This window comes from Doryrhamphus excisus, chromosome 3 (genome assembly GCF_030265055.1).
Source record: "Doryrhamphus excisus isolate RoL2022-K1 chromosome 3, RoL_Dexc_1.0, whole genome shotgun sequence".
In the NCBI taxonomy this organism is placed as follows: domain Eukaryota; kingdom Metazoa; phylum Chordata; class Actinopteri; order Syngnathiformes; family Syngnathidae; genus Doryrhamphus; species Doryrhamphus excisus.
This window is the reverse complement of record NC_080468.1, coordinates 218865-231893: the sequence shown is the minus strand read 5'-3', so window position 1 is coordinate 231893 and position 13029 is coordinate 218865. Positions and strand designations below refer to the sequence as shown.

At 43.0% G+C, this 13029-nt stretch overlaps 1 protein-coding gene across 3 annotated transcripts in view; it reads left to right on the top strand.

The window, feature by feature from the left end:
• The window catches only part of LOC131125470 (microtubule-associated serine/threonine-protein kinase 3-like), a 32742-nt gene that overhangs the window by 16026 nt on the left and 3687 nt on the right, over positions 1 to 13029 (top strand). For 2 of the 3 annotated variants that reach the window (XM_058067059.1, XM_058067057.1), the window contains 21 exons: positions 138 to 295; positions 2932 to 3007; positions 3126 to 3335; positions 5068 to 5169; positions 5695 to 5827; positions 6123 to 6208; positions 6333 to 6418; positions 6542 to 6750; positions 6870 to 7008; positions 7171 to 7303; positions 7381 to 7546; positions 7665 to 7766; positions 7897 to 8019; positions 8951 to 9063; positions 9166 to 9344; positions 9995 to 10116; positions 10196 to 10381; positions 10827 to 11050; positions 11253 to 11375; positions 11483 to 11619; positions 11707 to 11891. In XM_058067059.1, coding sequence (XP_057923042.1) covers positions 138 to 295; positions 2932 to 3007; positions 3126 to 3335; positions 5068 to 5169; positions 5695 to 5827; positions 6123 to 6208; positions 6333 to 6418; positions 6542 to 6750; positions 6870 to 7008; positions 7171 to 7303; positions 7381 to 7546; positions 7665 to 7766; positions 7897 to 8019; positions 8951 to 9063; positions 9166 to 9344; positions 9995 to 10116; positions 10196 to 10381; positions 10827 to 11050; positions 11253 to 11375; positions 11483 to 11619; positions 11707 to 11891 — 2992 coding nt within the window. Of the gene's footprint in view, positions 1 to 137; positions 296 to 2931; positions 3008 to 3125; positions 3336 to 5067; positions 5170 to 5694; positions 5828 to 6122; positions 6209 to 6332; positions 6419 to 6541; positions 6751 to 6869; positions 7009 to 7170; positions 7304 to 7380; positions 7547 to 7664; positions 7767 to 7896; positions 8020 to 8950; positions 9064 to 9165; positions 9345 to 9994; positions 10117 to 10192; positions 10382 to 10826; positions 11051 to 11252; positions 11376 to 11482; positions 11620 to 11706; positions 11892 to 13029 lie in introns of all 3 variants that reach the window. The other variant, XM_058067056.1, reaches the window with a different exon arrangement.

The window sequence follows — 13029 nt, the reverse complement described above, 5'->3', positions numbered from 1 at the left end:
AATTTATGCTTTGTTTTTCTGCGCCCTGGTCTGGTTAAAATCTAATCCTTGTACACATTTCCAAACAAAGCAAAAGTAAATCATAGCTTTGTCCATGTCATATTCCCACTTATCCTCCCCGTTCTTTTCTTCCTCAGTCGTCTTCTTCCCAGGAGCTCTTGCACCAGTTGCCCCTGCAGCCTACACAAGATGATCTCCACTTCCTGTTCAAACATTTCCGGAGCACAGAAAGCGTGGCTGATGAAGAAGGAACACACCCTTCACCCCCCGTCAGGCTTCGCTCTCGCAGTCTCAGGTATCATCCACCCTCGCAGTGACGCAGACACACACTTTATGAGCATCACTGCCACTTATGGGCCCGGCGTGGAACAGTCCTCTGCAATTTGTCATTGAGGGCACCGCCACCATCGGTTTGCCTTCTTCCTTTGCCCATGCTCCACCCCTCCAGAAAATTTGGAATGAATCACATCCTGCCAGCACTCACGCGTTTTTCCTAACTTTTGTTTACAATTTGACATCGGCGGAAGTCCCTCTGGCCTTGTGTTTGTAATTTACTCAAACATTTAGTTACAGTGAGGAACATTTGTCAACTTTAACTATTCATAGCAATGCAGTTAGTCTGTAAGTGTCACATGTTATTATTAGTAGGGGTGCACAATAAATCAGGCCGTTGAATTATACCAACATAGCAAAAAGTATGATAGCATTTAAAAAACGATGAGTTAAAAGAAATGCTCCAACGGTAGAGATTACCCGTACTGCTCTGGTGAGCAAATCAAGCGATCATTATCCTTGCTAGTTGCACCCAATGCTACGTGATGAGGGGAAAAAGCATTGAGTTTCAATACATCAAACCTTATCAGCCTCCTGAAATGACAACATCGCTACAAAGCCTGGGGGCTTGTTCCTATCTTGTGGTGATTGAAAAGTGGAGAAAAGTTTGCAAGAGATGACCCGAGGTCTCAACGATTTCATCATGGAAACGATGGCACCGGTTGACCAGCATTTACCATCGTTGAAGATTGGAGCCACATTTTGTACTGTACTTCTGCGCCGTCATTAAAAAAAAAAGTTTTCTTAATAGTAATGACGTTGTGATATTTGGCTGGTTAGGCACAGGTTGTCAAATCCAACTTTGTTTGAGTGGTTTGTACCCCCAGGAGTGCACAAACTATTGTTAAAAAAACAATAAATCTAAACATTTACCAGTATCGGTCTTGATAAGCAGTGCATGTGTAATTATTAGGCAACTGGTCGATGTGACCGAGGGGTCCTAAGTGTGAATTCCCTGTCCAGTGTTTGTGTTATGGAACTGAATGAGCAATGATGCGTGTAAATTCATTACCACTTAATTGTACTCTATTATACCAACTTCGCAGTGCTAGTAAAACGACTCTAGTTATAGTTATACGACTCTTCCTGGTTCAGATTGAAATATCACTGGCAAGCGTCAATGGCGGCTTCAAAAATAGCTCCAGTGTCTGTAAGGCATTCTTTGTTGCCCTCACAAAGTCCCCAAGCTGTTAATGGTCACCAACACTGCCATATTAAACCACTCTACTGAAATAGAAAAGTCACATGTATGCTCGTCTCAGTTGTACCACGCTGTTGTTTGTACAGGTTTTATTGTGTAGGAGCGCCCAGAGTTGCTATTTTCACTGTAGATGTTGACAGTGTGTTGATGTGTTGATTTATTTAGGCCAGTTCTGAACGTTACCCCTTGTAATTGGACTCCTTTACACACAACAGATGTGCTCAAGGGTCCTGCAGGTGAGCAACGGATCTGAAACATGTGAGAGGCTTTTTCAAACAGGCTGTGATCAGACATGGCTGTCAACACTTCAATACCAACCATGCATCCATCTTTTATGCCACTTGTCCTCATTACGGTTGGGGGGTTGAGGCGGGGTACACCCTGGACCGGTCGCCAGCCAATGAAAGGATTTTGGATTACTAATGTAAAATTAGAACTATTCAATCAAACATGTAAATATTAAAGAAGTATAAAGATTATCTTCCCAGAAAATGCAGTGTATTATTCAAATTGTGCATCTGAGAATGTTTTACAATAGGGGTGTCCAAAGTGTGGCCCAGGGGCTGATTTTGATGTAGTTTATTTTTTCATTAGCCTGTGGCTCCTTGTGATATATAATTTTACAAGAAAACAACAAAAAACTAAAACAGCAAAAATGGAAAAATCAGCAGCTATTTTACAAGAATAATATCAAAATATGGACAGAAAAATGTAGCATAAAGTTGAAATGAAGTGTTTTTTTTAAAGATGTAGTGTGATTTTTTTTTTTTTAAAGGTGTAATATGACAACAAAACAACAAATAAGAAAATTCAGTTTTCAGAAAAATTTTATAAAATGAAAATATTATGTCGATAAAGCCATAATTATGGAAAGAAAATTTACACAAATAAAGTTGAAATAGGTGGGGGGGAAAAACAGCAGAAATTGAGAAAAAAATATGAAAAAATGTGCAATTTAATAACCTTGTAATATTATGAGGAAAATGTAATTTTAGTAGCTCAGAGTTTTTTGAAAATGTAGGATGGGGAACAAAGTTATTATGGTAATGAAGCAAATATCATGGGTATAAAGGCATAATGTTATGAGAAGTAAATTTAAGAAAAAGTTGAAATATTTGGGGGAAAAAAACGCAGAAATGGGGCAAAAAGTTTGTACTAATACACTTTTCCCCCAATATAAAGGAAGCTGAGATGCAGTTCTTAGCAGATCTGCTGTACAAGTACTGTATGTGTTGCTTTATGAAATATCATAGGGGCCCTTGCATCTTTTAATTTTCCCTATGTAGCCCTTGGTTGACCAAGTTAGGACACCCCTGTTATACAATATATTTGCGCTAAATCATTCCATATGATGATTTATCTTTGCAACATTTATCTTTTGCCTGTTTTTCATCCAGCCCTGGACGTACGTGCGGAACATTTGACAATGAGATTGTCATGATGAATCATGTCTATAAAGAGCGTTTCCCCAAGGTATAGTGAGCCATGGCCGCCCTCTACAATTACTTCTTTCTAGATCGTCTTTAATCAGTCTAATCAGGTCATTAACTGTGTGTACCATGTTTCTCCTCCAACTTGTTTGGTTACCAAGGCGACCGCGCAGATGGAGGGTCGACTTCTGGACATTATTGAAGAGTGTTCCCCAGAAACGGCTCTCCCTCTGGCTGACGGTGTCCTCGGGTTCATCCAGCACCAGCTGGTGGAGCTGGCCCGAGATTGTCTGGACAAGTCCCAGAAAGGCTTGGTCACCTCCAGGTACTTTGTGGAGCTGCAGGAGAAACTGGAGAAGCTTCTGCATGAGGTAAGTGTCCCTGCAGCCTAAGAAACACGCATACATCTGCTCTTTTATTATCACTCAGCATTCTGACTGAGGGTTGTCCTCGCTGTTATGTTGGACATTGAGTACTTTTTTTATTTCCTCAATCAGAACATTCAAATGAAACGGAAACGGGAAATGGAAGACTAAGGGTGTAGTCCTTTGGTGTTAATAAATGGATTTAAGATACGGATCACATTTTTCCAAGTCCAGAAACTTGGCTGTAGTCAATCATGATCACTAAAGAGAAGTTAATAGGACTTGGCCTTGTCAAGTTAAGACATTCTGGACCTTTCAGCACCATTATTCAACTACTTAGGTGACTGTATGTAGAGATTTGAGCCTGTTGGACACAATTCTGAATAATAATTCATTTTCCACCATCCGATTATGTGCTACATACCAGTGGCAGGCGGTGCATTTGGTACCTGGGCATTCAGTAGGGACTTAACAGGCCAGGATTTAACTTGGCAGACACTATGAGAGGCATAATAATGATGTACATTGCCATTGGGATTCAAATGCCCCCGCTCCCCCCACCCGTGCAAAGCACCAAAATATCTACACTACAACGTCAATTGGAGATGTTCAAAATTCATATTTAGACACAAAAAGTTAAGACTTTCAAATAAAATACATTCCTTACCAGAGATGTTTCTCCTCCTCAGTCAGACATCGTGATGAACTAATCGGAGGATGGAAAATGCCCATGTTATTGTAGGCCAGCATACGAGGTCTCTTTACCAATAGTTTTAAAGTGAAATGGGCCAGCATGTGTGATTATGAAGGCCTTGGGTAGATCACACTGACGTTCGCAACACATAGAAGCTGAAATCGGATTGGACCAAAAAAAAAATGTAACACACACAAGGACTACCGGAAGCAGTGCAGCCATGAGACGTGCTACGAACAACAACATTTTAAGTTGTTAATGTACAGTAGGTCAGTAGGTCAGTGTCTCTGTGTTTAGGCAAGCAGAGAAGGCTTTGCTGGCACTGACCTGCACACCATCGGCTTGCAAAGATTTTCTATTCTTGCACCGTGAATCGTGAGCACGGGATACACACAACCTTTAAGGTTGTGTTGTCACCCATCACTGTGTTTATGAATACAAAACAACATCCACACTTCCTTGGATAACCTTAATTCTGATTTAAGCCGTGTTTCCATCAAGAAATACAGGTTATCATTTGCATTTCTATTGTCCAAAGTTGTGAAAGGATACCTGATTAACCCTATTTAGCATACCCTTGGGGGGGGGGGTATCAGGTGTGGATGAAAGGTACTTAGAGGGTGGAGCTAGACACTGCTTTGTGTTGATTGGACGACAGAGAATCACACTTACAAGGAACACAAACTGCATACAAGAAAGAACTTAAAAGGATGGACGACCGCCATTGTTTCCTTAATGTTATTATGATATCGTTCTTTGTTTGTTGATGTCACAAAATGTATGTAGCTGACACAGCTCCCACCATCTTGCCTACACACCACAGGTATAAAAACCACATCATGGTATCCCAAACTGTGCGGTGGCGAGCTAAACCCAACTGTACCCTGTGATGGATGAGTGCTTTTACCAGCCTTTTCTATTATTTATGAAACTGTCAAGGCAAAGCAGGCGTACTGATTGATGCAAACAATTTAAAAGAAATACCCGCCACAAATCCCAAGAACGGATGATGGAAGGTGATGATTTGTTGTTTTCTCCCATCAGGCTTACGAGCGCTCCGAGAGCGAAGAAGTCGCCATCATAACAAAACTGGTGAAGAAGATCCTCATCATCATCTCTAGGCCTGCCAGGCTCCTGGAATGTCTGGTGAGGCTGCTTGAGCCAATAAGCATTACACTAAATACTTGAAACAAGGGAGATGATGACATACTGTACTCATGATAACTGTTGACTGTCTGATGGAAAAGATTGTGTTTGAAGGTTGTTCTTATTTGACAAATGGTAGGTATACAATGATCAATGTAAAAATTGATACAGTGCTTAATTTGGTTTTCAGGACATAAAATCTAACTGATAAACACTAATGATTAGTATTTCACAGTTGCAAAGTTTACAGGCAAGGAAAATACTTGATATCGAGTAATTCACAATTCAATTGACTATGGCAGTAAAACGGCCCAATAGTGAATCAGGAAGGGAGCTTAATGTCAGCTGACTGATGTCATGTGACATCTACAAAGTCATGTTTATGATGTGGGTGATACATGTGATTGACCCACTCTACCTTCACTCTCGGCTGGAAGATGGAGATCAACTTAGTAGGCACCCCTCTGCTTTAGATGAACGCTGGCAAGTCCAATGAAGGGAGAGAACAACTTTGTTTTTTTCCAGGAGTTTGATCCAGAGGAGTTCTACCAGCGTTTGGAGGCCGCAGAAGGCCAAGCCAAAGTGGGCCAGGGGATTAAGACTGATATTCCCAGATACATCGTCAGTCAGCTCGGCCTCACCAGAGATCCTCTGGAAGGTATCTTGCCAATTCTGTCATTTTGCTTGAAGTTTTGCATTGACTTTAAAAGCATTTGTCATCCGAGTTAGATCATTTCCTGAGACTGGGATGTTTGATACAATAAAGCTCCTTGGGTGGAGCCTCACTGGGGATTTTGTGGTTTTATGGTTTGCACATTAACCATTTAAGTTACATAGTGGCCTAACTTATATTTGAGGATGGGACTTATTACGTTTATTTCATTGGGTGTTATTGTCTAGTTTGGGTATTTCAGTGTGTGATGTTCCATCTGGTGTGTGTTGTGCGGTTTCAGAGATGGTCCAGCTTGAGCAAACAAGCCCAAGCCACAGGTCTGCCAGCAGGGAGTCTGATGAGTCTGGCGAGGCAACGCCAATACAGGTACAGGCTAATGTACAAATGTCCCACATGATTGCAGCCATTCCATATATAAACGCTTTTCACTTATCACAAGTCACACAGATTGTTTCCTGTTATTTTCTGTTCTGTGTCGGCCGTGATTCAGAGCCGTGCAGTATGCACCCCTCCTCGTAGGAAACCACTGGAGAGTGACTTCGAGACTATCAAGCTCATTAGCAATGGCGCCTACGGGTGAGTAGGACTGACTACTTCATTTGCATTCAGCTATTTCGTTTAAAATCTTAATTGGTCGTCTTTCTTTCACACCCCTTCCCCTCTCCTCTTCCCCGCGCACTCCTCTGCGTCGCTTTGCAGAGCTGTATTTCTTGTCCGTCACAAAGAAACCCGACAACGCTTTGCCATGAAGAAGATCAACCGGCAGAACCTGATTTTAAGAAACCAGATCCAGCAGGTGTTCGTAGAGCGAGACATACTCACCTTTGCTGAAAACCCCTTTGTGGTTTCCATGTTTTGCTCGTTTGAAACACGACGGCACCTCTGCATGGTCATGGAGTATGTGGAAGGTAGAGTGCATATGTAACATACTTGTACGTGGACATTATGGTATGCCGTGGAACCTTTAATCGCACTTTAACTCACTCTCATTGGTACGTGTCTTTCCTGTCGTCATCTTTGTTTAAAGGTGGGGATTGTGCCAATCTGTTGAAAAACATTGGTCCTCTGCCTGTGGACATGGCCCGCATGTATTTTGCAGAAACCGTCCTGGCTTTAGAGTACCTTCACAACTATGGCATTGTACATCGAGACCTCAAACCTGACAAGTGAGCCTCAACATTCTCATAAAGATATAGTATTATAAACTGTATACTCGCCATTTATCTGTCTCAGCAGCCACTTTAACGCTTGTACCATCTTAATGTGTCATCTTTTTAAAGTCAGACATTGATGTAGTATGAAATATTTTCTTTTGCCTTCCTTTCTAGTTTGCTAATCACCTCCATGGGGCACATAAAGCTGACTGACTTTGGCCTGTCAAAGATTGGCCTCATGAACATGACGACTAATCTGTATGAAGGCCACATTGAGAAGGACACAAGAGAGTTCATTGACAAGCAGGTAATGTTGTCGCTTTGTCTTGTGTATACTTTTGATGACTAATAATTAACCACCACCTCACTTCACCTCCTGCTCAGGTGTGTGGTACTCCAGAGTACATCGCCCCAGAGGTGATCCTGCGACAGGGCTATGGGAAGCCTGTAGACTGGTGGGCTATGGGCATCATTCTTTATGAGTTCCTTGTGGGCTGTGTGCCTTTCTTTGGGGACACACCTGAACAGCTCTTTGGCCAAGTGGTCAACGGTAAAAGACTTTTTGTTGTTGGCTCATCAATGCCACATACTTTTCTTAGTCATTAGTCACAGTCCTCACGTCATTGGAATCCCTGCAGTGAGTCACTCTTGTGTGCTTCTTTGTTCAGATGACATCATCTGGCCTGATGGAGAGGACGCGCTGCCTGCTGATGCCCAAGACCTGATCACCAGACTACTTCGTCAGAGCCCACTGGAGCGCCTGGGAACAGGTAGGTGGCAGCAGTGAATAATTGACTCTTTGTTACACAAACTGGAGTCGACTATTTGTCTTTTGTTTATAATAAAAGGAAACATTTGTAGTCATAGCAGGTCAGTTCAACGTTCATTTGTGGTGTTCAGGTGGAACTACGGAGGTGAAGGTGCACATGTTCTTCCTGGGACTTGACTGGAATGGGCTCCTGAGACAGAAAGCCGAGTTCATACCACAACTGGAGACTGAGGATGACACCAGTTATTTTGACAGTAGGCGAATTTATCAATACATACAGTAGCTCACAACGGTGAGGGTACCCCTCACATTCCAGGAGCCATTTTATGATGTGGAAATGAAACATTTTGAAGCTGTGGTGGTGGGCTCCATGGGATGGCGGACTGCTGCCTCACGGACTGCTTCTGCAAATAGTTTTATGACAAATATACATTTTTTATGCCTTCAAAGTCAGCACAAGACAAAAGTGCAGACACACAGGCGATTGGGTGCTGCATGAATGCAGCCAGCATTGGGGAGCTGTGGTGCAATGAGGGAATGAAATGGTTGTTGAAATGTGAGGCGAGTACTCACTTATGAAATACCGTACCGACACTCTACAAAACTCTTAATGCAACACTTGCTCTGTGTTAGTGATAAATAAATAAAATTTCCACCTCACGTGTGGCATATCAAGATACTGAGAGTATGATTATTGGAGAGGTTCGAAAACCAGTATCTGCTGTGACCACCATACACCAATCCAGAGCATCCCAAACATGCTCAATGTTTAACATTTCGGGGGCCGATCCGGTGTATTTTTGAGGATCGGATAAAAAAATGTGGCTCGAGGCATCCCTAGTACAGATCCTTACAACATGGGGCCGTGCATTATCATGCTGAAACATGAGGTGATGCTGATGGATGAATAATACAACATTGGGCCCCAGGCTTTCGTCACGGTATCCCTGTGCATTCAAAATGCCACAGTGAAATGCACCCGTTCTGTAGCTGGAGTGGCCCGTGGTGGCTGTGTATTTTGAACATGGCGAGGATGCTTGGGATGCTCTGGAGCAGTGTATCCGGTTTTTGAGGCACCCCATACCACCTCAAATACAGTTAAACAGCACATTGGGGAGTGGCCTTTTATTGTAGCCAAGATAAGACACACAATTTTTAAAAACATGATGATCGTGTTCCCTACAGCACGAACGGAGCGTTACTCTCATCTAGGCTCTGATGAAGATGATGAAACTAACGACGATGAATCCTCTCTCGAACTGCGCCAGTTCTCCTCAGTGGCACATCGCTTCAGCAAGGTATGCATTCTGTCACCGTTCACAGAGCCGCCATCTCACCTCACAAGTGTTACTTTCTAATAACGCGTGCAATACGCCATGCATTACCTTCCAATGCTTCAGGTGTACAGCAGTACCGAGCACCTGTCCACCTCCACTCCATCCAATCAGAGCTTATCATCTTCAGAGAGAAGCCACAGTGAAGAGAAGGACGAGCGATGGGAGAGCAGAGGAGCCTTTTCCCCTGGTGACGGACACAAACATCTGGCTAGTGGAGACAGAACAGATGGACTCAGGGGGAGGTGAGATCCTTCAGAAGGATTTGGGACATTTTTGGTTCTTGCACTGCTGAATATATAGTAAATACAGTACAGCTAAGCCCAAAATTATTGTATTAGTTGAATAGGTGTTGTCTTACAGAAATTGTCTTTTTTTGCACAATTCTAAAGGCTAATGGTATAACTGGGTGTGCATGATACGCTTTAGTGAATGACTGCTTTATGACAAGTACCACACTGGCAAGCCAGGACAACAAGAGCTCCACCCTCGCATCCAAATATGGTCACCTCCATCTGCAAAAAATCAGGACGGCGACAGCCGAAATGCCAAACTTTAGCCTTTAAAACTTTAGTTCACATACCAGTGGGTGCTGTCCCAGTGGTTATGCATTTTTTTATGTGGCACAAACTGTTCCGATAGGAATAACTGACGCCTCTTTTCCTTAAATGTTTTGGTGCTTTAGAACATTAAAATGATGATTCATGACCACAGGGGCCGTGTTTTGAAAATGAATGTTACCAAACGGAACCACGACTGCATGAAACCAGAGCTGGTCATTTGGAAATAAATTACAAACTAAGTTAAATGTGAATACTTTTTTCTACCATTTATTGTTTTTCTCAAAATGTATAATAAAAGCAACTTTCATGTGTTTATCCGTTTTTTCCCGCAGTTTGCGTCCTCGTGCTTCATCCAGTTCCTCCCAGTCAGAGCGCAGTGCTAGCCCGCTGGTATTGAACAGTACCCAGAGCCTCGACATCATGCCTCGCTTTGCCATCTCTGCCGAGGAGGAAGGTACGCCGAGAGAAGTGGTCCTCTGTTGTTGTTTAGCACTCCTGAACTGCCTCCTCACTCTGTTTTGTGTTTTTAGAAGGTATGGTCTCCAACTTGCGGCGCATTCGTCTCCGCAGCAACAGCACCGGCACCCGACCATCATTCCGCAGAGGCGCGTCCAGACGGATTGCCCACCAATTGGAGACCCCAGAAAAAAACAGACCTCCAGCTGGAAAAGTCCCCAAGTCTGCCTCAGTGTCCGGCCTATCCCTCATCATTACCCCAGGTACACAGATACTACGTACACCACTAGACACCATTTGGACAATGCTTTACACCTCGCACATGCAGAATGGAGGCTGAATAAGCACACTTCATGAAATGACACAAGTACATTATGATTAAAATGTTTACAGTGCCCTCTACAGCCCGTTGCTAGGCAATTACGACAATAACTACAATGGCAGCTTTGCAAACTATATCCTACAGGGGGGGGTATTTTATGGACTTTTTGGGTATTTTTAAATATAGTAAATGTCTAACGTTTTTCTGGAACTCATCACTTAAATTAAAACTTTGCCATGATTTCTTGGGCTTGCAACAGAAAAACAAACCCCATATCATACACGGTTTTGTAGTCTTTTCAATAATCATCATAACTAAACAGCTCGGGTGCATACTGTCCAGAATGTCTCCCGCTCATGACCTCTCTGATCATTCTTCCCATTCAGATGACTCTGTGGGACCTCCTTCCAGCCCCAAGTCGTCTTTATCATTATCGTCCAACCCCTCATCTCGAGACTCGTCTCCTAGCCGGGATCTTTCCATCAACATCAGCTGCCTCAGGCCTCCAGTGGTCATCCACAGCTCTGGGAAGAGGTTTGGCTTCGCTTTGCGAGCAATCAGAGTCTACATGGGAGACAGCGACGTCTACACGGTTCACCACATGGTCTGGGTATGTGTCTATCTCTTGGGGAACCGTGGTGGAAAGTACGCAGGGACTTGAGAAACAGTAATTATGCTGAGGTCAAACTCAAGTCAGTTCTGGTTTTTGTTTAGTTTAGCGGCCATTGTGACTTGCATAAGAGTCATCAACAATACCGTTTAATTACAATAGCATAGCTGAGATGACTGTTTCCACTCATGTGTATGTTAAGTGCGTGGAGGAGGGCAGCCCGGCACACGAGGCAGGTTTGAGAGCTGGTGACCTCATCACTCATGTCAACGGAGAATCTGTGCAGGGCCTCGTCCACACTGAGGTGGTAGAGCTTCTGCTTAAGGTATGAGCGGAGACTTCAATACTATTGGGCATTTTCTAGTGTTCGTGGACACTTCCTGCCCTGCTCAAACTCAGAGTTGTCGACTGAAATGCAAGTTTATTCAACAGAGTGGCAACCGCGTAACCCTGCAGACCACCGCTTTAGAGAACACTTCCATCAAGGTGGGCCCTGCCAGAAAGACGAGCCATAAGGCCAAGATGGCTCGACGCAGCAAAAAGAGCAAGAGGAGAGATGGACAGGACAGGTACAGGAACATAGTATTTTTTAAAAGTATTTCACAGATTGTTCATTATCCCACACAATAAAAATGTCTGTTTTTTTTGCTCTGCAGCCGGCGCCGTAGCATCTTGAAGAAGCTGTCTAAACATACGCCTCCGCAGCCCATGCAGAGCAGTCGTAGCTTTTCGTCCGGATTCCACCAGTCATCCAGCGACAGTCTCTCTGGCTCTCCCACACAGTCTCTCTCTCCTGGCCCCTCAACACCTTGCCGCTCCCCTGCTCCTGACCACTCCGGAGGTGAGAAAGAATGCCGCAAAGATAACCAATTTACATACTAAAACAAAATGTCACTTCATTATATATTGCTATATCTATATGTTTCACTATAAATTAGGGATCGACCGATATGTTTTTTTTGGGGCTGATACCGATTTTTTTCCATCACCCTCAGCCGATGGCCGATTTTGCTTGGGCCGACATTTGTGGCCGATACTGCTTTTGATCCCTCAATTTACATGAAAAAATGACCATGATAACAAATATTATCACATACTACAGTATTAATTGGCCCTGTACCCTAGAAACCGCCCGTGAATGATACGGCAAAAGGCCGAAATGATACTGTGTCAAAGCCCAGGGCAATGATACTGATAAAATATAGAGTTTAACCATGTCCAGTATCAGCCCCCGTAGCTGCCCACTAGAGCGCGCTGCTCTGGTATCGTGCCTGTGAAACGACCAATCAGAGAACAGCGCACAAGCGTGAACACACAGCCTTTGTTTTGTCACTGTAACTATAAATATTGCTCGTGCTTCTCCAGTCACCAAAAAACCCAAACTTGATTAATGGAACTTTAATTGTCAGACATTGATAAGATAAGACTGTTGATAAAATATTATTGTTGAAATATTTTTGCAATTATTGTGTTTACACAGTTTAGATATAATACATGTAATAAACTGAACATTTTCTGGAAACAAAATGGTCTTTTGATTAAATAGTACGTGATAATAAGCTCATGATTAAATAGTATGTGATAATAAGATCATCACATGGTTTGTCTGGTATCAGGCCCAGTATCATGCCCCTGCATGCCAGTATCAGATCTGATACTGACACTTGGGGGCATGATACCTGGCCTGATACCAGACAAACCATGTGATAACCTATAATTCCAGGTCTCATGTTTAAAGAAATATTTATTGAAATGTAAACACTGAACACAGTAGGATTCAGCTTTCTTAAACACACATTTAAACGACATTATCAACTTTAAAAGGAATAAATGTGATGACTGCTCCAGTGTGACGCGCACCCCCCCACCCCCCGCCTCCTCACACACAAACACATCACACTGACACAATTTATTAAGATATATAAAACATTTCTCTCATCATTAAAGTTGGTGTTGTGCACGATAAAGACCTCTCATAA